We start from the raw sequence: 23090 nt of genomic DNA, 5'->3' as shown, positions 1-23090 counted from the left end.
GTTTATAGTCCTTATCCGAGAAGACTCGTTCTACCACCAGAACCATGGAGTGAGTGAGCCTCGAACCCCTGCCGATGTTATGGCTACGTGATTACGGTTCCACTGTCTTAACCGCTCGGCCACTCACTCGCTCGACAACATAGGTTTATGTCTTCTAGGGATATTTGTTTCTTACAATATTTTTCATTCTTTAGATCACAACTACTAGCGTGCAAGGCAACGGTGTACTGACCATCACAGATGCACGTAAAACAGACCAAGGAGCCTACACATGTGAGGCTACAAACGTTAAAGACAGTATCTTAGCAGTTCCAGATGCTATCATTATTGTTCTTGGTAAGTTTCTTACAGATCTCTGACATCCTCTTAAAGATATATTTTTCCCCTAAAAAAAAATTCTTAAACATTTATTTGTATCATCATTGTATCTACTTTGACCAAAAAATTGAATTGAAAATTATTAACCTGAAAAAACTCAAAGCAAACAAATAGTCAAATTGGCTTCACATTTTGTCATTATATATTAGTGAAAACAAATTTTCCTATGCAAGAGATTAACTCTATAAATTAATTAACTCAAAATAGTTCTGTTCCAACAAACAGTAGCCTGAAAAGAAATTAAAACTGGCCACACATTGAATGACAAGAGTATCAGTCATGTTGTTTAGGAGGAAATAGAGTAACACATTTTGTGTTTGTGGTTATTATATAGATACATTGTAAACTATATAATATTTAAAACATTTTTGTATTGAATTTTCAGACCGAGGAACCGATATTTGTCAGCAACCAACATTTAATGATAATGCTGAAATCCTTGATGATTGTATTGACTGTTTCTGTTTTGGAATTACATCAACATGCTACAGCAGTGGTTACTATGAATCGGAAGTAAGATATTTGGTTTTATAACACACCAAAATAAATTCCTTGACCTTTGATTGTACTGACATGGGTTTAGTATCCTTCATGGTTCAACCAAACTTCTAGTGACATGGGTTTAACATCCAACATGGTTCAACCAAACTTCTAGGGACATGGGTTTAACATCCAACATGGTTCAACCAAACTTCTAGGGACATGGGTTTAACATCCAACATGGTTTAACCAAACTTCTAGTGACATGGTTTTAACATCCAACATGGTTCAACCAAACTTATAGGGACATTGGTTTAACATCCAACATGGTTCAACCAAACTTCTAGGGACATGGGTTTAACATCCAACATGGTTCAACCAAACTTCTAGGGACAAGGGTTTAACATTCAACTTGGTTTACTCAAACTTCTGGGGACATGGGTTTAACATCCAACATGGTTCAACCAAACTTCTAGTGACATTGGTTTAACATTCAACATAGTTCAAACAAACTTATAGTTACAACACGGTTCGTCATTACTCTTATCTTTTTTAAATACATTTATTGCAGATTACAATTCCATTTGACATTCAAGACGACACATTTGGTGTCCAGTTAATCCATGAGAAGGATGGTAATCAAACATCTATGTCAGCATATGTGCAAGTGTACTCACAAAGCAAGTCAATTGCTGGCCGTGAGCTTTATAGAGTCCCTGGAGGAGATCTCTACTGGTTTCTGCCAAGTCTTTTCACTGGTAACCAGGTGTGTAAAGTGATGGTGTAATGATAATATTGGACTAGCATGGGTTTGAGCCTATCCGTACCATACTGATTGTATCATTAGGCAAGATGCTTTTTACTCGATAATTTCCTCGTCCTTCAGATGGGATGTAAAGCCGTTGGTCCCGTGTGCATATAGTGCATGTTAAAGAATTGGTACACTATTCGAAAAAGAGTAGGGTATAATTTTTTTCTGATGTGCTGATCTGGTAGGAGCTGCACTACTGGCTGCCATGCGTGGAGGGCCTAAACCAATTTAACCTTGTGGAGATCTAGAATGTTGTTTCCCTAGCCTATTAGGCCAATTTGTTGCTTGTTAAAAGTTGATATGAACGAAAATCGAATAAAAGAATTATAGTATGATAATTTTAATTGTGTATTCTTTTAAATACTCACTATCACCGATTATATTATATTTGAAATAAATTGTTGTGTAATACAAACCGGCTTATTTCTAGTATAGATCATTGTAATATTAGAATTCTTTTCTTTACAGCTTACAAGTTATGGCAGCTATTTGAGTTACTCGTTCCGGTACATTAATAATGATAATACGAGAGACTTTAGGAATGATGTTTATGATGTCATTATGAAGGTAAAGTATAAGGCCTACTTTTCAACATATTTATATGATAACGAACAATTAGAAAGTCTGAGTTTGACTGCTGAAATTGTGAATATTCTCATGAATATTAAAGAGCATACATAGCCAATGAGTTTCCCCAAGCTGCTGAAAAACATACTTTCCATGAATTTACCCTGAAATGTATTATGTAATTTTTTTTCTAGTTTTTATGTAGTAAATAAATGATATATTTAAAACCCAGAATGCCTTTTAAGCATGCTATATTAAAAAATAAGTCTAGCGGTGATAAACAACAATAGATCACTATTGTTATCCAAATTCGAATTTCTATTTTATAGAGTGGCGATATTGTGCTGGCTTACAAAGACCCTGTCCCGGCTCAAAAAGAAGCTATTATCGACAGAAGAATACGAATGTGGGAGGTAAGTGGGTCAAATTTGTAAACATGTTAATACAGCCAGATCTATCCTTCTGGTTCCCTATTTATGTGTATAGGAAATAGAAGGAACTCAATGGCAAAAATATAGGTTTTTTTTCTACTGCCCCAAACACTAGAGTGTGCACTTGCTATATAAATGTTTGTCGTTTAACAAGCTTTGCAGCACTGACGTGACATGACCCTTAGGGAAGAAGCATGCGCTTGAAAAGTGCAACATCTATATAGTCCACAGCGCATTGAAACTACAGAACTATACCAGAGATTCACTGAATGATTTCAGATAAAATGATTATAAAGATACCAATACAAAAGATATATACAAACTTCACTTAAACTTCAATACTTTTTCTATTAGGCTGGCTGGGTTCGTTTGTCCACCAACCCCAGTGATCCAGAAGGCCCTCCTAAGGTTACTCCTGTGTCTAGAGCGGAGTTTATGTTGGTTCTCCAGAACATCCGTGATTTTCAACTGCAGTCTTTGTACGACAGGAACACCAGGGACTTTATGTAAGTTACATGTTTAAAGATCCCCAAAAACATGAAAAATGAAGATTACTAAATTCAGACTTTGAATAGGCCATTTTGTAGTTTTAATAAAGTAAAAAAATAAAAACCAAAGCAAATTATGTTACGATTGTACACCATAATATGGTATGAATATCGATATACCTCTGTAATTCAATGCTTCACCCATATCTGAGAACTGTTGCTATTTGCTAACACAACTTGTATCAGCAGGCGTCGTCACTGGTTTCATTAATTTACCTCCGCCAAGGAGGTATATGTAATTGATCGCGTGGGTTTGTTTGTCTGTTTGTTTGTTTGTTTGTTAGCAGGATTACTCAAAAAGTAATTACAAGATCTTTACCAAAATGAATATACGGATAGATATGTGGTCAAGGACCATTTCATTAAATTTTGGGACCATGGTCCCAATTCTGGACCACTTTTTTAGTATACTATTCAGACCTGCTAGTGTTAAAAGATAGGACAGAATTTTCCAAAAAGCCGGCGAGCAGTCTTAAAGTAACAAATAAACTAAAATTGCATTTTCTCGAGAACTACTTGTCCAAAAAACTTCATTTTTGTACAAGAGGCTAGAGTATAACTTGTGATTTGTAAATTCAAAATATAATTTGATTTAATGTGTACGTTTTTTTATGCGAGTAGTTTAAAAAACCTATTTCTTTTCAAATTCACTTGTTTGATTTTCGCGTTGCTGTTCTATTGTTACAGTAGTCAACTGAAGCTATTGTTAATTGAAAGGCTTGTTACATAACCATTACACCAAACTCGCATACACATGCTTGTAGTTGAATTAGCCAGGCACACACAAATATATATATATTTCTTTTTTACCGGAGAAATCTTATGTAGGAGAATTTTACAGTAGGCGGAGGTATGCACTCTCGGAGTGTCTTTCTAGTTTAATTAGTGATGAAGTGATATTTGTCTACCACAACCGAATGCATTTCCCAATATAAGACAATAACATTTTACTGATTTGATCTGCGATACAAACTAACAAAACTACAGAAAACCAGTCAATCTTTCCAAGGGTGCTCGATATCATGTGACGCCATTGTAGTCGAAAAATAACATCAATTTCTGAAAATGTCTGTTTTTCCCTAGATTATATGCTGTTTCTATGGGCACTTCAGTAAACTCGAATACTGGTCTCCAACGTGCATTCCTAATAGAAGATTGTCAGTGTCCTATTGGTTACATGGGATTATCATGTGAGGTATGAAATGTGTTTCTATACTTATTTTTCTGATACATTAGGATAAAAAATATATATATTATTATAAATGACATTAATTATTATAAATAAATAATTAATCGTAATAAAATGTCATAAATAAAACCCAAATTTCCCATTTTAGTGGTGGAACTACAATATGCTGCTATTTTGTCTGTGTTACATATGCCAGTGTATTGTTGATGTTAATGTTACTGTTACGAATATTAGCTTAAAACATCTTAACTATTATTCAATTCAATTCAAATTTTAATTTCACCACAACAGAAAAAAAAAGTATATAGATAAATAAATATTAACATATTGGTTTGAGTGAAATTGGTACCCACTGTAAGCTTAGTAGCTTTTAGCGTGGGAACCTACAATTATATCAATAAATAATATAACATGATATGCATAATTAAAACATAATAAGTAAGCCTATATAAACAATGGATGATGCAATTAGGGAAACAAGGTATAAGTGCAACTTATGTTTAAAACTAAACATTTTATTAAAACATTTTTGTTATTTTAGCGATGTGGTCCAGGTTATTACAGAAATGCAGCTGGTAACCAGTACATAGGCACGTGTACAGAATGTTCAAGACGATGCAATAGCAACACTAATGATTGCCACCCTGAGACTGGTGCTTGCAGAGTAAGTGTTAGCTTAGAAACACAGAAATCCCAAGTCTCCTGATAATATCAGGAGTTTTTCGATATTTTGATCATTCTCTTAAGCTCTGTCTACACTATCAAACTAGTTTGACAAAAAAAATAGTGATGTGGCCAAATATAGTAGGGAAAGATGTCATCCTGTCCATATGGGCATATTAAGGAATAATACTGTGATTTCAATTCATGCCATGATATGTTTAATTTCTTGTGTTTATGTAAATGGAAAGAAGTTTGCGGTACACCGCATATTTTAGTTCTGAAAAGAACAGTTGAGTTTCTTGATGTTTTGATCAATGCTTTGATTATCCTCAGGAGTAAGTGGGTGTAATTAAGTGTATTACTAAAATGGCAGGTGACACCTACAACCTGTCTAGCTCTGTCTACACTATCAAACTTTATGTGACAAAAAAAAGAGATGTGCCCATATATGGAAATGATGATGTCATATCACTACCATATTTGGGCATATCACTACCATATTTGGGCACATCAACTAGTTTGATAGTGCAGACAGAGCTTAAGAGAATGATCAAAATATCGAAAAACTCCTGATATTATCAGGAGACTTGGGATTTCTGTGTTTCTAAGCTAACACTTACTCTGCTTACTGTTATATTCAGTATTTCAAGTTAAGCTAACAGTAGTATCGGTCATACAACCTTGATAATAGATTTTTTACATCATTTTATATAAAATGATGATGACCACTGTAATAAAGGCTTGTTCTTATGATTTGTAGAATTGCGGATTTTTCACCGCTGGAGAAAGATGCGACATCTGTGCTGATGGTTACTTTGGTGACCCATTGATGGGCATCGACTGCAGACCTTGTCCATGTCCACTTGAAATTGCATCTAACCAGTAAGTTATCTATGCAAGCCTCTGCCAATAATGTGAGATTTTCAGACCTTTTATAGTTTTATGCCACGCTGGTTTCTTAAGTCAGCTAAATTATTGATAGCTGATTACACAGAAGTTTTTTATTGTTTAATATTGTTTTCTTATAGGTTCTCAAGAACTTGTTACCTGGATACAGATGGCCTACCCACATGTGACAGGTGTCCACAAGGATATGAAGGCAGACGATGTGAAAGGTGTGTTAAGGACAGAAAGGCAATATTATCTCTAAGGCCTATATGTATAATGCACTTTCTAAATTTTAAAAGAAAAAAAAATATTCAACCAAAACAAATATAAAACATGTCAAGGACTCTCCAGGACTAACCTAAAATGATTTACAACTACATAAACATATACTATTTGTTATGTTTAATGGCAATAACATAAATAATTCCTTGGTAAAAGTACTTATAAAAGGATTCATATAAGATGCATTTAAACGCTGAACAGACTACAGTATGTCTTTAGTAGTGCATGACTAAACTAGCTTATCTGATTGGCCAATTGAAGTTGACGAGTTAATTAAACGTCAGATGTTGAGTCAGTATTTTTATGACAAACTGTGTAATTATTTTCCAGATGTGCCAAATTCTATGATGGCAATCCAGTAGAAATTGGCAGTTCCTGTGGTCTTAAAGGTTTGTGAAATTCCATTGTTGTTTCATATTTAATTTTGGCAGTGTGCATAGTGTAAATAAATATACAAATAATGAATGTTTATGAGTTGGATGGTGCAAAAAAGCATGTCGTGTAAATAGTATGGCAGGTTACCGATCACGCTAGATGCTGTACGATTTATGAGGACGAACCATTTATCACTTGTATTTGTCATTTCTGGTACACGACTGTTTTGCTAGGCTGTGAATTGGTTGCCGAGCAGGGTGGGACCGTGCTTGTCATGGTAGGCCGGGGAGCTCGCCACCTAGGTTAGGCATTGATTGTGTCGCAGGTATTCACAATTTTGTGAAACATGCACTCAGCTGTGCCTCGTGCATGTCACACCATTGTAAATGGTTCTCCAACGTTGGAGACCTCGGACGTTTTTAGCATTTTCGACATATTTTAATGCCTGTTTTTTTCCACTTGGCAATGGGGCCCCTAAAAGCTCCGGGGCCCTGGGTTTAGCAAGTGAGCACTCATAGCCGTTACTCCACTGATCTCCACTAACGCACTCTGACATTCTGTACGTTATATAAAATAATACATCTACTTCAAGATAGTAGTTTAATTTCCTTCATCTCAATAAATTTAGAATTCTATTTGATCAGTGTAATTATATTATCTTTTACTTTAGAAAAAATAATGAAAGCCAATTTTATTTAATTTAATTTTACAGGTGCCTTCTGTAACACTGATGGCTATTCAAGTGTCGATTCCAAGGGAAACTGTATTTGTAAGGTAGGACTATTGACTTGTTGTGTAACATGTTAAAAATGTGTTTGCATGGCGTTTTACCATTGCATACTGGTTCCTACAGCACCTGTAGATTGATGAAGAGCACAGTGTCTGCATTGACATAATAGGAATTGCTTTCGGTTTGTGATGACTGACGACCTAACTAGGTTAGATGGTTTGATGGGTTATTGGTTGTCGTCTGAATCGAGAAACCATAAAAACTGTTGAGAGAATAAAAATGCAACAACTAACATACATGCGTTGGGCGTCGCAAATCAAAAGCTTCCTATTGGCAGGTTTCAGGACGGTAATGAATGAAACTAATTCACAGAATATGACGGTTGTGTGTAAATGGAATAAACATTCCATGGTCTGTTAAGTTACCACTTCGAAATGAAAGCTTGCTACTGTCAACCTTAGAGTGGAGCATGTCATGTAAATGTACAGCATCTAGACCGAGTTGAATAGTATGGTCCAGTTTTTACTACTAGATCAAGCATTTGCTTACAAAAAACTGACCACACAATAGTACATAATTGTAGAAAATATTGCACAGCATGTGATACAAGATCAACAAATCAAATGCCAGGTATAATCTTATGCGTGTTAAAATATTAATTTCATACATTTTTTTTTGTAGGAAAATGTTCAAGGTAGCAGATGCAGCAGTTGCAAGGCAGACACATTCTTCCTGGCTCCTAAAAACCCTCTAGGCTGTATCTCGTGTTTCTGTATGGGTGTATCTAGAGACTGTAGCAGTTCTACATTTAGCAGAGATGTTGTAAGAACTTGTTACTGTTTGAATGTTTTGTCATACTCTTTTCTTCTTTCCTTGCTTAATAGCAAGATTTTGTTTTTTGAGACAGTAGACGAATGATGAACATTAAACCAACTGTAGAAATGACTTACCGTGGTCTAAACAAACCAACACTGGCTAAATAACAATTCAAATGGGGAACTTGGATAAACTCCATGAGTACATGACCTTACCCAAGACATACCATTCCTTCAATCATAATTTGTGGTAACATTTGGTAAAACTAATCAAGGGAAATTACCTTATGTGTCAAATTTACCGATGGCCTTTGGTAAAGTTACCTTTGCTACCAGTGTGAACAAGGTTTATGTTTTCATTTTCAAAATGAAATACCCAGAAACCCCTCATTTCTAGATATCTAGGAATAAAAAAAGGGGTTTCTGGGTATTTCACTGTAAATTAAAAGAGTTTTAAGCTCTGTCTACACTATCAAACTTTATGTGACAAAAAATTGTGATGGTGCCCATATATAGATATGATGATGTCATATCGCTACCATTTGAGCACATCACACTCTTTTATTAAACTAGTTTGATAGTGTAGACTGAGCTTAAGAAACCAAATATCTCCCACAGGTGTATGTAAGCTTTGATCAAGTCGGTGAAAACTATGACATGACACTCAGTGACCCCAGTGCAGTTGATACTAATGCCAACCTTATCATACGTCCAGCTGCACGCGAGTTATCGTTCAGTTTGTTTGGTTCGTTGCCAAGAGACACTTATTACTGGAATTTACCAGATGATTTTACGGGGAACAAAGTAAGTTTTTAAAATTAGTGTAGATAAACGTTTATTATTATTATTGTAGGGAAATGTTTAAAGAAGAAGGCACACATGGTGTTGTCTGTTCAAGCAGGAATGAAATTATCTTTAGTAATTTCTTTCCCTGGTTCAAGCCACAAAATAAGGATCTTTACTTGGGAGTCTTTATAGTGTCACAGGTCATCAATCAGGGGGAGGTTTGATCTCTGTAAATTACACCGATTTTAACTTTGTTAAATATTTAATCATTTATACCACTCTTATTTAAATTGCCGGCTTCTTTTTTCAGTTGTCATCTTACGGTGGAAACCTCCGATACTCAGTTGCATTTAGTTCTGCACCAAGCAGCACACCAAATAATGAACCAGATGTTATTCTTATTGTAAGTACTATAAGTATTAGATAAGTTGATTTAACAATAAACCATGTAGACTGATAGATCAAGATAGCATTAAATTAGAGCAGAAGTGGATAGTAGGCCTAAGTGTAACTCTTCCTTTAAGATATTATGTGGTTAAATGGCTTGCTCTGTATATTTGAGTGGCATAGCCATGAGAATTAAAGTGGTGTGGTGGTCATAAAAAAAGAATTCCCTGTCAAAGGCTTCTGTAAAAACGTGGCCAGGTTAGAACCTTACCAAGTGTATTGGTGGCTGCGACTCGGTATTTACATAAATACCAGAAAGCATGTTGCAAATACAGTATTAGTTGAAACAGTTGATATAAAACAGAATGCTATGAGTCTATTCACACATTGTATTAAAGGAAGTGGCCAGTAAGGGTGAATTTTGATAGATTTTTATAGATTTGGATGGGTTGATTCTGGAGGGCAATGTTTTCTATTTGAGCATTGCTATTCTATTTTTCAAATTATAAAGAATCGCTGATTTCTGGAATCTTGAAAGGCCACCGTGCCCAACATGTATAGTTATTTTGACCTGTGTCATTTTTTTCAATAGTAGTTTTATTTACAAAGAAAAGCAAGACTTTGACATTTTCATCATTTTTTTTTAGGGTAATGGTCATCGTCTTTACCACTTCTCAAATATCTCACTAACACCAGGCAGACTACAAAGTGTTTCAGTTCCATTCTTTGAGGTAAATACAGTGACTGTAATTAGGGCTGACTGGCTAAACCCAAAGCATTAGGAGCCCCAATGCAACTACCCAGTGTCAGAACATAGAGATATTCAAAAGATGTTATAATATCTCTGCGGTTGGAAGGCCCTTAGGAGTGCTAAACCAGGGGCCTTTGCCTCCTGTCTTACACCACTGGGTAAATATCTTATGTAGGCTGGACATATATTGACTTTCTCCCTCTCTCCTTGCCCGTTTAATACTAGACAATAATAAGTTTCAATCGCCAAACCCAGGATCAATTTCTTTTTATTTGGTCTTTTTGTCAAATCGTAAGTTGAATAATGTAATTATTATTTTTCATTTTGCATTGACAATAAAGAGATATTTATGTAAATTTCGTTAATACAGAATGCATGGAAGAGACCTGATGGCGACCCGGTACCACGTGAGAATTTCATGATGGCCATAACAAATCTCAACTCGATACTTATTCGTGCATCTTACGCTACAAGCATGACCGAAACTAGGTGGGTTTTGTACAAAGTAGAGAATATCTTATTTTGCAGTTTTTGTGGTTTGAAATAATTTAGTTTTATCCACTAATTTCATCAATAATTCCCAGCATGACATCTTTTATGGCATCAATATCATTACAGTATTTATTTTATGAATATTTTAAATAGACAACGTCATTGTCATTCATAGCATTGTATCCTCTCGTTAATTTTCAATCATATCTAAGAAATCTGTATCTTTTCACTATCATCAACTTTATCTTTCCACTATCATCAACTTTATCATTACCATCAACTTTATCTTTTCACTATCATCATCATCATCATCATCATCATCATCATCAACTTTATCTTTTCACTATCATCATCATCATCAACAACTACTTTACCATCAACTTTATCTTTGAACTATCATCAACTTTATCTTTTCACTATCATCATCATCATCAACATCAACTTTATCTTTTCACTATCATCATCATCAACAACAACTTTACCATCAACTTTATCTTTTCACTATCCTTAACTTTATCATCATCAGCTTAATCTTATCACTATCATCATCATCATCATCATCTATTGGTATCATTATCTTTATGATCTATATAAATTATTATGAAACTCATTTGTCATCATATCCTTAACATTATCATAATCAAAGGTTTAGATCTTAATAGGCTATTGTACTAATAGTACATAAATGTGTAATGGAATGTTTTATGAGATGACATTTTATCAAATAGAATATAGAACAAATGCCTTGTTTTAATTTTATTATATTACTATTAATTTTTAATGCATTTGTATATATTATTGGCTTAACAGTGCAAACAATAATTACATTGCAGTTACTTTCATTAAAGTTCATCGTTACTGCAGTTTGTGCAGTAAATGTGAGGTTAATTCAAAATAAATTCATTTTTTAGAATAAATAAATTTATCTTTCAAAATGTTCATATAAATTGAAAGTTCAGAATAGTATTGAGCGAATCAAATCCCCGGGCGCTTTTTACCATATCTAAAGTGTTAGCAATACCAGCATGGGTTTAAGGCTGACTCGCTCATAGTTCTGGTGGTGGAATAAGTCTTCTCGGATAAGGACTATAAACCGTACAAGGTCCAGTGTAAACCGTTTACCGTGTACTTTAAAGAACCCAGTTCATTTGAGACGGGTTCACGAAATAGCCCCTGTATCAGGGGAATTACCACCTATCCTATATAGGACAAAGATTGTATTCACAATTGGTAATCCTTGTTAAAAAAATCAAGAAATACCTGGCAAAATTGTTTGATAATTTTTAAAAACATTGACATTTTGTGATGATGCCCCACAATACTTTAAGTAACTGCAGTGCAATGATTGTTGTATGGTTCCTAACCCCTTTACTTTACCCTCTTCACTTTGGTTACCAGTGATGCTAGTGGTGAAGGGTCCGGTCTCGGATTTGTAGATGATGAGGATGATGCTGGCACTACTTTAATACATGCTGAGTAGGTTCTACGTTACTCTTTTTAAATGCCTGCCTTCCTGATCTATGTGCTGCAATGGAACAATCTATTAAATGTTGTCTTTTGAACATGGTTCACAATAGGGCAAATTCAAGGATGTTAAAATGCTAGTATTATTTGATCAATCACAAACAACATTTCGGATGATCAATTATGTGTGATTGGTGAAAGTACATTCTTGCTGCATGCCCTATTGGGAACCAAGCTTTATTGTGGAGAGCTATGTTGTGTCGGGAGGTGTTATATCAGAAAGTATGTTGAGCAATGTCTGTACTGGTTCAGTGTATATTTATAATAAACCCATGTAGTCTTGGTGAATGGTTGAAATGTCTTATTAAAAATGTTTTTTCTGTCCTTGTGTGTGGTTGTTCGAATTGGTGTGGTGGTTCATTCATTAAATCCCTGCACTGGTGGAATCTGAGGAATGAGAGCATTATTTTTAAAATGTTATGTTTAACTCATGTGATGATTCTGGTGAAAATGTGTAGTTTTCCTATTCTCGGAGCCACCATCTCTTCAACAGTGGCTTGTCAAAATCTTTATATGTAGCAGACGTTGTGTGGAATGTACTAATATGTATGTATGTATGTATTGGATCTGTACCACACAAATAGCGACAACTGATGTGCTATGAAAGAAATTTAAATATCAATGCAATAATCTTTGTCTATGTTGTCTTTTATTTTGAGAATTCAGAGTTTTACTTGAGGTCAATGTCTTATTTGCGCTACTCCATATAATAGTTAGTTATTTGATATTGAAACAACGTTTTTTGTTTAATTTGTAATTCTGTATCTCTGTATATGACTATTTGAATCTGTTTTTCCAATGTTTTTGTGTGTGCTTTTTCCTGCGACTGCTTCACCTACACTGGACTTAGTTAGATATACACTTTTCATCTTGTTTGCATTGTTTATCATGAATTTGAAGTGTAGTTTAGTATTTTGCACAAGCATGCTTACCTCCCCCAAATCTCTACAAATTTTGCCACAAAATTGGGGAATAATGATGCCACAAATGTGGCACATTATTCTGCATGAATCCATAACATGTCTTGTCCTCTTATGTTTGCATGTGTATTATTTTAAATATTAAAAAACAATGATTGATTTAATTATTATATTTAGTTCACATGTAAATATAACATTAATATAATATTTTAACATTCTCTAAAAACATAATAATTTCCATGTCACACAGCATTAACTTTGCATTATGAAAAATCTCTGGTTAAATAAATTATGCTAAAGTTGGTTAACCTGCAATTGACCTGGTTAAAATACATACAAACATACATTTAAATCAGAAGGTAGGAATAATATATAGTATTGTATCATATTATTAAACATATTTTTAATATAATATTTATTAGATTTAACTAATGTATAGGTCAAGGTCAGAAAGTGTACTTTTTTGTAAATTATCAATGAAAAAATTATTTTTAAGCATGCAGGTTATCACAAAGTTTTATTCTAATCACTAAGTAGGTTATTAGATTTACCTCTTTAAACTTGGCAACTATTCATAATATTAAAGGGCATTTGTGTAAGGGTAGTTCTACATAAGAATCGGTATGATATTCATTTTGTCGCGTTTTACAGATAAGAAGCAACACTGTACCTTTAATTTTATTACAGCATTCGTGATATTTCGTTGGATGTCGCCTACAATTATGATACTAATCGAGACCTAGCTTATGAGGTTGAACAGTGTGTATGCCCTCCAGCCTATGAGGGTCTGTCTTGCGAAGTAAGTACATTCTTAATTCTCACGCTTGTACATACATGAATTAATCAATCAACTGATTTAATAATACTATTAAGGTTAATGTAGTCATAATGTTTTTAATATTTACTGGACTCAATGCACTTTTTGAGAAATAAGGAGGATTTATCATCAACATTCATGCATTTGGTGCCTTGGGTCATAAATCAAATCGATTAGATCAAGTCCTGACTAACTAATAAAAATCAAACTAGAAAGCCACTCCGAGAGTGCATACTCCGCCTACTGTAAAATTCTCCTACATAAGATTTCTCTGGTAAAAAAATATATATATATATTTGTGTGTGTCTTAATGCTGTTTGTGATTTAGGCTAAAATCACTACAAGCATTTGTATGCGAGTTTGATGTAATGGTCATGTAACAAGCCTTTCAATTAACAATTATAGCTTCAGTTGATTAACAATAAAACAGCAACACGAAAATCAAACGAGTGAATTTGAAAAGAAATAGGTTTTTTGAAATACTCGCATCAAAAAACGTGCACATTAAATCATGTTTCAAAATTACAAATCACAAATTATAACTCTTGCCTCTTGTACAAATATGAAGTTTTTTGGACAAGTAGTTCTCGAAAATGCAATTTCAGTTTACTTCTTGCTTTAAGACTGCTCGCCGGCTTTTGAAAAAATTTGTCCTATTTTTTAACACTAGCAGGTCTGAAAAGTATACTAAAAAAGTGGTCCAGAATTGGGGCCATGGTCCCAAATGGTTTCAAAATTTAATGGAATTGTCCTTGACCACATATCTATCTGTATATTCATTTTGGTAAAGATCTTGTAATTACTTTTTGAGTAATCCTGCTAACAAACAAACACACGCTACCGATTACATATACCTCCTTGGCGGAGGTAAAATATATATCCACCATCAAACACCATCCTACCACCATGTATTTTGTACAGATGTACAGCTATTATTACTGCTTCGTTCCCACACTTAACCCTTCATAGCCTACGCATGGGGCATTATTTATGATCGCAAACTCACGAAGTATAATGTATAATATATAATGTAGATTCGATCCAGTACTCATGATTGTAACATATTTCTAAGACATTACACACATTACAAGCCACACAATATTACTATTAAGAAATTTTTATGTAGACTTACTTGTAGTCTAATACTTTAATTTAATTTCAGCGTTGCGCACCTGGATACACTAGGACCGGAGCTGGCCTTTACCTGGGTGTTTGCGGTCTTTGTGATTGTAGTGGACATTCAGAAGAATGTGATCCAGAGAGTGGCATCTGTAGGGTAAGTGGTCAGGAAATGGTTCGGTAATCTATAATCATAAATCGGCACAGTTTTAAGGATCTTCACCACCATAGTTCTGGTTGTAGAACAAGCCTTCTCGAATAAGGACTTCAAACTGGAGAGGCAGTTTTACACATCTTGCCTTTGTAAACTTCAATAAAAGAACTCAGTTCATCTTTATGGTGGTAATTGTGGCTGTGTTCTGATTCATCTCAGCCTGTTGCAGACAGACAAAAAGGCAGGAGAGGATGCAGGATTGTGAAATAGGAGGCCCAGGGCATAAAAATGACACACCGAGTATTTAGAGTATTTAAGCCCGAATTTAGTTAAATGTTGGAAATGGTACTCTCGCACATAAAATTCATGATAAATTAAACAGAACCTCTAGGTCGGAATTGACCTCCAATGTAGTGTGCTAAAATGATTATACCTTTTCCGCCAGTAAGCACATTTCAGATGTGTGTGTTCTGTGGGCATCGCCGGTTGTTTGGTCATTCAAACTTGGTGTTTTGATTTGCGTTGAGTTGCGTTTACAATGCAAGCATATAGAAAACAGCATTAAGTATGATGCCTATGGTATAACCTACTCGAAAAAATTCAAAATTTAATGTCAAATTTTCCAAATATTTTACAACATTTTATGAAACGTGAAAACAGGATTTTAGATTACATTTTTTAAGGTAAATGTCGAGTAATGTAACTTTTACTCCTGTCTTGAAACATAGAATAATTATGGGTTAATTCTATTTACATAGAATTGCCGAGATAATACAGTTGGTGCATACTGTGATCGTTGCGCCCCAGGATTCTACAGATTTGGACCATCAGACACTTGCAACCCATGCCCATGTCCGTAAGTATTATTAGAAATCAGTCAGGATGTGTTTTTCCAAGTGGTCGTAGGATTAAAACAGTACTGGGCATGACCAACTACTCACCTATTGTATAAAGTACTGATACAGAATCTATCTCTACGATGACTGTAGAACGGACCTGAAACACGATTTTCTATGACTTTTATTAAGTTTTTAATTATTCATTGATACATACTAGACCAGACCTACTAAGTTGTGCTATAATATGGTATGCTCCAAAGGTCTGAACCATTCAAAGATTAGTGGAAGCCACGACCTTCTGTTCATTACGAAAGCTAAATGTACAAAAAAAGTATATAATGTATAATATGAAAGTCGTGCATCAATGCCTTTGACTTTGAAAGAATCAAATTTACTCTCACATACTGGATGTTCCCCTGATTTTTGACAAGTTTGTAAAGAATTCGAGTCTGAACACTTTGCCGCTAATTATAATATGACTTTGCTTGCAATTCAAAATCACAACTCCACGGATCTAAACATACACTTTATAACATTCTACTAGGTTCAAAAATAGAAAATTTAAAAAAAAAGTAGTTTATAAAAATGCTTTACAAAGGTACTATGTCAAACTTCGACCTTCTCCTTTACATACTCCTCGGTCTGAGTGGCGTTTGAAAATGACAAAATTTGTAAATGAGAAGGTTTGGTTCTATATTGTTGGTAAAAAAACATGCCCAAATGCTCTGGCCACATGGTTGAACTAAACAAAAATTACTTACTGTATTGTATTTCTTTCCTTCAAAGGTTTGGTACTTCATGTGAGGTTAATACCAACACGTTTGATGTTGTATGCACAAATTGCCCAACAGGAACCACAGGAGACCTTTGTGAAAAGTAAGTGTTTTGTAACAAAGTATTTCCAACTATGCCTCCAACCATGGTGCTATAAATGCGAGAGACTAAGGACGTCTCGGAAAGCAGGTTTTGTAAAGAGATATTATGTTTCAAATTATACTGTTATGGTAATTTTTCCAAAATTTGTGCGGAGAGAGACTAGAGAAATCTGTGAGAATTTAAGTTTTGTAAGAAATAACACGTTCAGATAATGTTGGTCTTTGTGCAGTAAAGGCTAGAAATGCCTGTGATAAGTAAAGTTGTTTTGTGTAAGAAACTAGCTAGTGTGTTTTGGATTTGTACGACAAAATGACATTACAGTTCACAATTCTCGGCTTATCCCTCTTCGTCACAAATAGCATATAATACCTTTAAACTCAAACCTGCTCCCTGCACATTGGCTTCACAAAATTGTCTTGTACCTTTTTTAAGATTTCAAATGACATACAAAAGTCAGCACTGCAATTTTGTGTTCATTTTGTTTTGTAATTTATATTTAAAAGAATGAATGTTTTGTTTTCTTTTGTTAGCTGTGCACCTGGATTTACTAAAGATAATCGAGGTGAATGTGTCAGAAGTAAGTACCTAAAAATTATACCTTAAATTTATATCTGTCATAGCCCTGAATAATGTTTTTTCTTTTTGACTGATTATACCATTTTTATTTATCTTTTTGCTCTAATATTTTATTAGTATATTCATTGGGATCCTGCTACCCCTAGCATTCTCATTTTTTCACCAATTTGGATTTAATTTATATCTGGTCAAAAGTCTATAATCTTGTTCTCCCAGAATTTCTTTTGAATATGTTATGGATTTTTTTTTCATCATTTAATGTGCAGACACAGTCTAAGATAGGCAGTGGCATAATGCATTGGGCAACGGCCCCTTGTTTAACACTCCTAATGGGCGTTCCAATGCTGAGTGGAATTGCATTGGGCTGCTGATGCTCTGGGGCCCCTTGAGCTCTATGACCATTTGGTTTAGCCAATACGCCACTGAAGATAGGAACTAAAACACTGTCAAATGGCACCTCATTTTACATGAGAATACTGAATTATATTATAAATTATAATGTTTTTTAGGTGGTTCTTGTGATTGCAATCTTGATGGCAGTATCAGTAATGATTGTCAGATTGATAGTCGAGGCGACATTCCAACATCATCTTGTCCATGCAAGGTTTGTACAGATCATTTAAATACAATATTACTTGGGAATCATGTAAACATTTAGCTGCAGCCTAAAGCTTGATTCCCACTAGAATGATATGAATAATCACAAGTTATAAATTATTGTTACTTGTCAACTAGCTAGCGTTATGTGTATGTTCTTGAGTTGCGTCTCTTGAAAAAGGATAATAATGTTCAGCGCTTAGAGGTTTCACAACATTAGGCGCTATATAAATCCAGGATATTATTATCATTACCATGTTATTGGGACAGCAAAAAGTATGCTGAAATTGATCTAAATTTGGGTGTTTCTAGATTGCTGGATTAGAGGTTTTAAAGCTAATCTAGAATTTTGGCAGAGATCTAGTGAGAAATTGGATTTTTAAGGTTGTAATAAGAATAAGGTAAATACTATTGGATCAAACACATGGATAGCTCCCATAATTATTCAGTTAGTAATCTACACAACTGAGTTTGACCCTACTAGGTACACATTTATACACCTGGGTGGTTAGGGACATGTAAAGTGTCTTGCCTAGCAATGCACATTTAGCAAATTTAGCAATATGATTGTTTTGTCTGCATGCAACAACTGCCAAATAATGTAAACATGCTGTATGGAATAGCTGTTTTGGTGATTTGATAACAATAACGTTGATAGTAGTCTGGGAGTATGCACAGTTTTGCAATATATTTCATTGATTTTATGATTTTCAAAGATGTATAATTGATGTTTTAAACAGCAATTTGTTACGGGTGATAAATGTGATGAGTGCAGCCGTAGTTATTTCAACCTGGCATCCTCAAACCCTGATGGATGTCTTAAGTGCTTCTGTATGGGTATCACACCTGATTGTACTAGTTCCACATACTACAGGCAAAGGGTATGTTGTGCATGTTTATCGCTTCAATACAGTTTTTTAATATCTAGAGATTTTAGATTTGGTTATTCGCTTCAATTTACATGCGAGCTCATCCTATACAACTGGTTTAAAGACACTCAGTGTACAACTAACATCTGTCTGTTAAACCCATTACAACATAATAATATAAATGTCATCGCAACACAACATCTAACACAGACCACATTAAAACATAATGTTATAAATGTCATCATAAACACAACATCTTACTCAGAGAGCATTAAAACATAATAACTTTATAAATGTTATCGCAACACAACACTTTACACAGACTTCTAGTACAGTATATCTTCATCTATCTTTTGAGTAATTAATAACTGAAAATGTATGTTTTACAGAATTACCTCCGCTTCCCGAATTCTGTAAACCCTGCTGGAACACGTCTTGTAAACAGTGATCAGTCGGCTAGCTATGACGGGCCTTTTTCTATCAATGTAGCAGCAAATGAAATAAATTTCAATGGATTTGAGAATCTACAACCTGATACCTATTACTGGAAACTTTCATCACGATTTCTTGATAACCAGGTAAGTGTTTTTATATATGTGGATAGTAAAATAAAATTAAATAAGATAGTTTGTCTATTATCATCTGACTGCAAGCATTATTTCATTGATTGTTAATCATTTAAAGACATTATTGCTAGAATCGATTCGTTTGATGAAGCTATATGCCCTTTATATTCATAAAAGGAAAGTACTCCATAGCTAACAAACGTCATACTTGTATTATTGTTTCAATAAGGGCTCTAATCATGAAAAGACAATTTCTGTCGATTTATTTGTACCTTTACTGTCATATTGTTATACCATTTTACAGTTGACTGCATATGGTGGAAAACTGAGGTTTACTATCAACTACAGAATTGGTTCTCAAGGCGGCATACAAAGCCAAGATCCTGAGGTCTTGCAGCTAGCTGTAAGTTACAAAGACACTGACTTTTGCAAATAGATTTGACACTACATTCTGCGAAAACAAATTCACAGGCCACCATACGGAACTGTTACTTCACAGTCTTTTATTTGAATTTCACTAGCTGTACAAATCACAATAACTAATTCTTGTAAGAAGAATTGTTTCTATTGGAGTCCTTTATATGCACAAACCCTCAAGGATTACAATTATTCACTACCCATGATTCGCCAAATCTTGTGGAGAAACAGATTTGGATGTATTGTGTATTCTCTATCTCTCCCTACCCTCTCTACAATTAAATTAACAGTTTATTGTTTTATTTTAGGGTAACGATATTACTTTGATACATCGTGCTGATCAAGTCATTCGACCAGGCCAGACTAGAATCTTTGAAGTTGACCTTGTTGAGGTAAGTAATACTAGACGAATTTAGTTTTTCGCACAGCAAACACCACAAAAAAGATTATGCCATTATGACCTGAAGACAGTTGAATCAGAAATTAATTTTTGCGCATTTGTAAATTTTAAATGTGCATGCGCTCGTAACTTTTGGTGAAATACGCCATTTTTACTACACAGAAAGTTGGCATTTGATATGAATTATACTTACAAAGTGTCAATAAAAAATGACTTTGGGTTTTTAATCTATGAGTAATTTAAAATTCATAATATCGCTCGTAAGTCACGTTTCAAAAATAGGAGGTGCACAACTTCACATAAATGGCAATACAATACGTTAACAAAGTTACACAGTGTTATGTTTACATGTTTTAGGCAAACGCAATTTAAAAAAACGGGACAGAAAGAAAGAAGAATATACAGAAAAAAAAGATGGTGTTTCCATACAATTACAAGGTGTTATCTGCCAAAGTGGGGAAACTAACAAGCAGTACGAGTTACATTTCTGTAAATGTAGTTTAATTTTCAGGTGTAATACCTTCTCTTTGTTTTCTTCAGACGTCATTTGTGCGTCCAGATGGAGAACAAGCAACCAGAGAACACATCATAATGACGTTGGCCGATCTTGACACAATTCTCATTCGTGCATCGTACCACACAGGAACATATGAAACCAGACTATGGGATGTTTCCATGGATACTGCTGGTATTGTGTTTTTGAACATTGTTTGCTCTGTATATTTTTAATTTATGTACATATTGCTTCTCTTTCTGGAGTTATTTTAAAATAAATATAAACATATGGTTCAAGATTGTATATTATAAATTATTTTTGGAGGCTACAGGCTACTCTTTCCAATCCATTATAAAACACAGTTTTTTTATCTGATATTTGTACCATAACTTCATTACAATTTTACAGTTGACTGAATATGAGTTGTGGTTTAAAACTGGATATTTCATTAGATAGCTGCAGTTTATTTTCATTAATATGTTTATTAGAACTTCTATAAACAGTAAGTGATATACAGAACAGAATTTACCATACCAATATTGTACAGCATATTTTTGGCTTTCATACCTACTAAAATGTTTCCATAAACATTTTCCTGTTTACACTGTATATGGTAATCTATATATAAATTTACGTAAGGGCAAAATTTGGTAAATCGCGCCTTACTTTTAGAATTTTTACTCGATGGTATATAAAGTTGGTTCGTACTTTCGGTACTGATTTTAACCACCTGATGTAACCCTGTTTACTAATTAAATTAGGTTAGATAATTAGTTATTGACGATTAAAACGAATTTAGGTTCAACGATTTGCCCCAAATAGGGGTGTTTTCCGATCGTGGTATACACTGTCTAATGGATGTCCATCTTGAAAAATACCCGCCACAAAAATGCGAGGAGGCTTCGCATTTTCCTATCTCCTCCTACAATAATTGTTTTTAATAGCTGAAAACCGGTTGAACAGTTCGAGTACAGTATCATAATGTTGAAGACAGGCCGATTTTTTTTAAAAAGTACTATTTTGATAGATTTAATATACGTTTATGCAAATGTATTGATTTGAAATGAATGGAACATTCCAATCTCTGTTCCACAAGTGTCTATTCCCTCAGGCGTCGTAAAGGCAAGTACTGTATACTCATAACAGAAATTCGATCCATTTTTTTTTCAATCTGTGCTGCAGAGGTTGGATATAGATTTTTTTTTAACGGATAATGAGCTAGCGTTTTCAGTCGCCGTATATTATGTACAAATCTTTATTATTGCAGTTAAACCACCCACGTGACATCATCACCCTTCCCTCACTGGCATGAGTAGCATTGTAAAGCCAGTAGAGGATAGGCCTACGGTGCATCACATGCCCTAAACGCAGAACAACTTTGGTGGGTAGGGTTAGGAACCAACTTAAGTATGAATTGGCTCTAAGAAACAATTGAAAACCATTAGGCCTTCCCTACTAATTAAGTTGAGTTAGATAATTTAATATTTATTGACGATTAAATCGAATTTATGATTTGCCACGAATAGGGGTGGTTTTCACAAATTGTTTTACATTATATAAACATATTATACACGTCGTAGTGATGTATCGTTACATGTACTATACTATTCCAATCGACTAGGACGGTGATGGTTTCAACAAAGTATTACATCGCAATGTTTTACTGTGTTTAGTGGTATATTATTTGTAAAACATGAAAACAATTAATATTTCGTTACTACATGGATAAAGAATATATTTAAAAATTGTTTCTCTTTGCACTCATCCTCTTTCCCATCCCTCAACACTAATGTTACATACAAAACACAAATTAAGTTTGTTTAAATTTGACTTAAACAATATTGGTCTCATTTTGTGACAAGTTTCTCTTTCGGAAGTAATTCCCAGGGTGCTAATTTTAGTTCAGTACATAAATCACAGTGTCTATTTATTCGTTCCTGTAAACGACATGTATTATTGTCCTGCGGTACGTACATTTGAAATCGCCAGTTTTTTAACTCTGAAATTATTATGTATTCGAGAACCATCTGTGGGCACGACCTAGATGGTACGCGAGCGAAGCGAGCGTACCATCTAGTATAAATAATTCACACTAATTTTGGTTAAATACACTGTAAAAACATTGGGTGTGTCCTTTTTTAAAAACTATATCAGCACATAACTTGCAATGGCAATTTGTACTTATTTGAACCCTAATTAATTTCTTAATCATCTGTTAAAACTTTATACATACAGCTTTTGAGCGTAGCGAATTTGGTCTTGCTCCAGAAATTGAGAGATGTTACTGCCCGACAGGTTATATTGGATTGTCATGTGAGGTATGTATGTGTATGATGTAGTAACTTAG

The 23090-nt window shown here is 34.3% G+C and overlaps 1 protein-coding gene across 1 annotated transcript in view; it reads left to right on the top strand.

The window, feature by feature from the left end:
- Nucleotides 1-23090, top strand: part of LOC140044252 (basement membrane-specific heparan sulfate proteoglycan core protein-like) — an 82217-nt gene that overhangs the window by 29915 nt on the left and 29212 nt on the right. The window contains exons 13-41 of the mRNA XM_072088730.1: nucleotides 195-336; nucleotides 764-891; nucleotides 1430-1624; nucleotides 2138-2236; nucleotides 2566-2649; nucleotides 3022-3173; nucleotides 4299-4410; nucleotides 4946-5068; nucleotides 5828-5949; nucleotides 6096-6182; nucleotides 6568-6626; nucleotides 7325-7386; nucleotides 8024-8164; nucleotides 8776-8961; nucleotides 9254-9346; nucleotides 9978-10061; nucleotides 10452-10570; nucleotides 13705-13816; nucleotides 14997-15110; nucleotides 15866-15963; nucleotides 16733-16822; nucleotides 17353-17399; nucleotides 17908-18002; nucleotides 18736-18876; nucleotides 19254-19442; nucleotides 19735-19833; nucleotides 20156-20239; nucleotides 20788-20935; nucleotides 22979-23061. Of these exons, the coding sequence (XP_071944831.1) occupies nucleotides 195-336; nucleotides 764-891; nucleotides 1430-1624; nucleotides 2138-2236; nucleotides 2566-2649; nucleotides 3022-3173; nucleotides 4299-4410; nucleotides 4946-5068; nucleotides 5828-5949; nucleotides 6096-6182; nucleotides 6568-6626; nucleotides 7325-7386; nucleotides 8024-8164; nucleotides 8776-8961; nucleotides 9254-9346; nucleotides 9978-10061; nucleotides 10452-10570; nucleotides 13705-13816; nucleotides 14997-15110; nucleotides 15866-15963; nucleotides 16733-16822; nucleotides 17353-17399; nucleotides 17908-18002; nucleotides 18736-18876; nucleotides 19254-19442; nucleotides 19735-19833; nucleotides 20156-20239; nucleotides 20788-20935; nucleotides 22979-23061 (3288 nt within the window). The remainder of the gene's footprint in view (nucleotides 1-194; nucleotides 337-763; nucleotides 892-1429; nucleotides 1625-2137; nucleotides 2237-2565; nucleotides 2650-3021; nucleotides 3174-4298; nucleotides 4411-4945; nucleotides 5069-5827; nucleotides 5950-6095; nucleotides 6183-6567; nucleotides 6627-7324; nucleotides 7387-8023; nucleotides 8165-8775; nucleotides 8962-9253; nucleotides 9347-9977; nucleotides 10062-10451; nucleotides 10571-13704; nucleotides 13817-14996; nucleotides 15111-15865; nucleotides 15964-16732; nucleotides 16823-17352; nucleotides 17400-17907; nucleotides 18003-18735; nucleotides 18877-19253; nucleotides 19443-19734; nucleotides 19834-20155; nucleotides 20240-20787; nucleotides 20936-22978; nucleotides 23062-23090) is intronic.

Source organism: Antedon mediterranea, chromosome 3, assembly GCF_964355755.1.
Source record: "Antedon mediterranea chromosome 3, ecAntMedi1.1, whole genome shotgun sequence".
NCBI classification, from domain to species: Eukaryota; Metazoa; Echinodermata; class Crinoidea; order Comatulida; family Antedonidae; genus Antedon; species Antedon mediterranea.
This window is presented reverse-complemented; position numbering and strand designations above follow the sequence as displayed.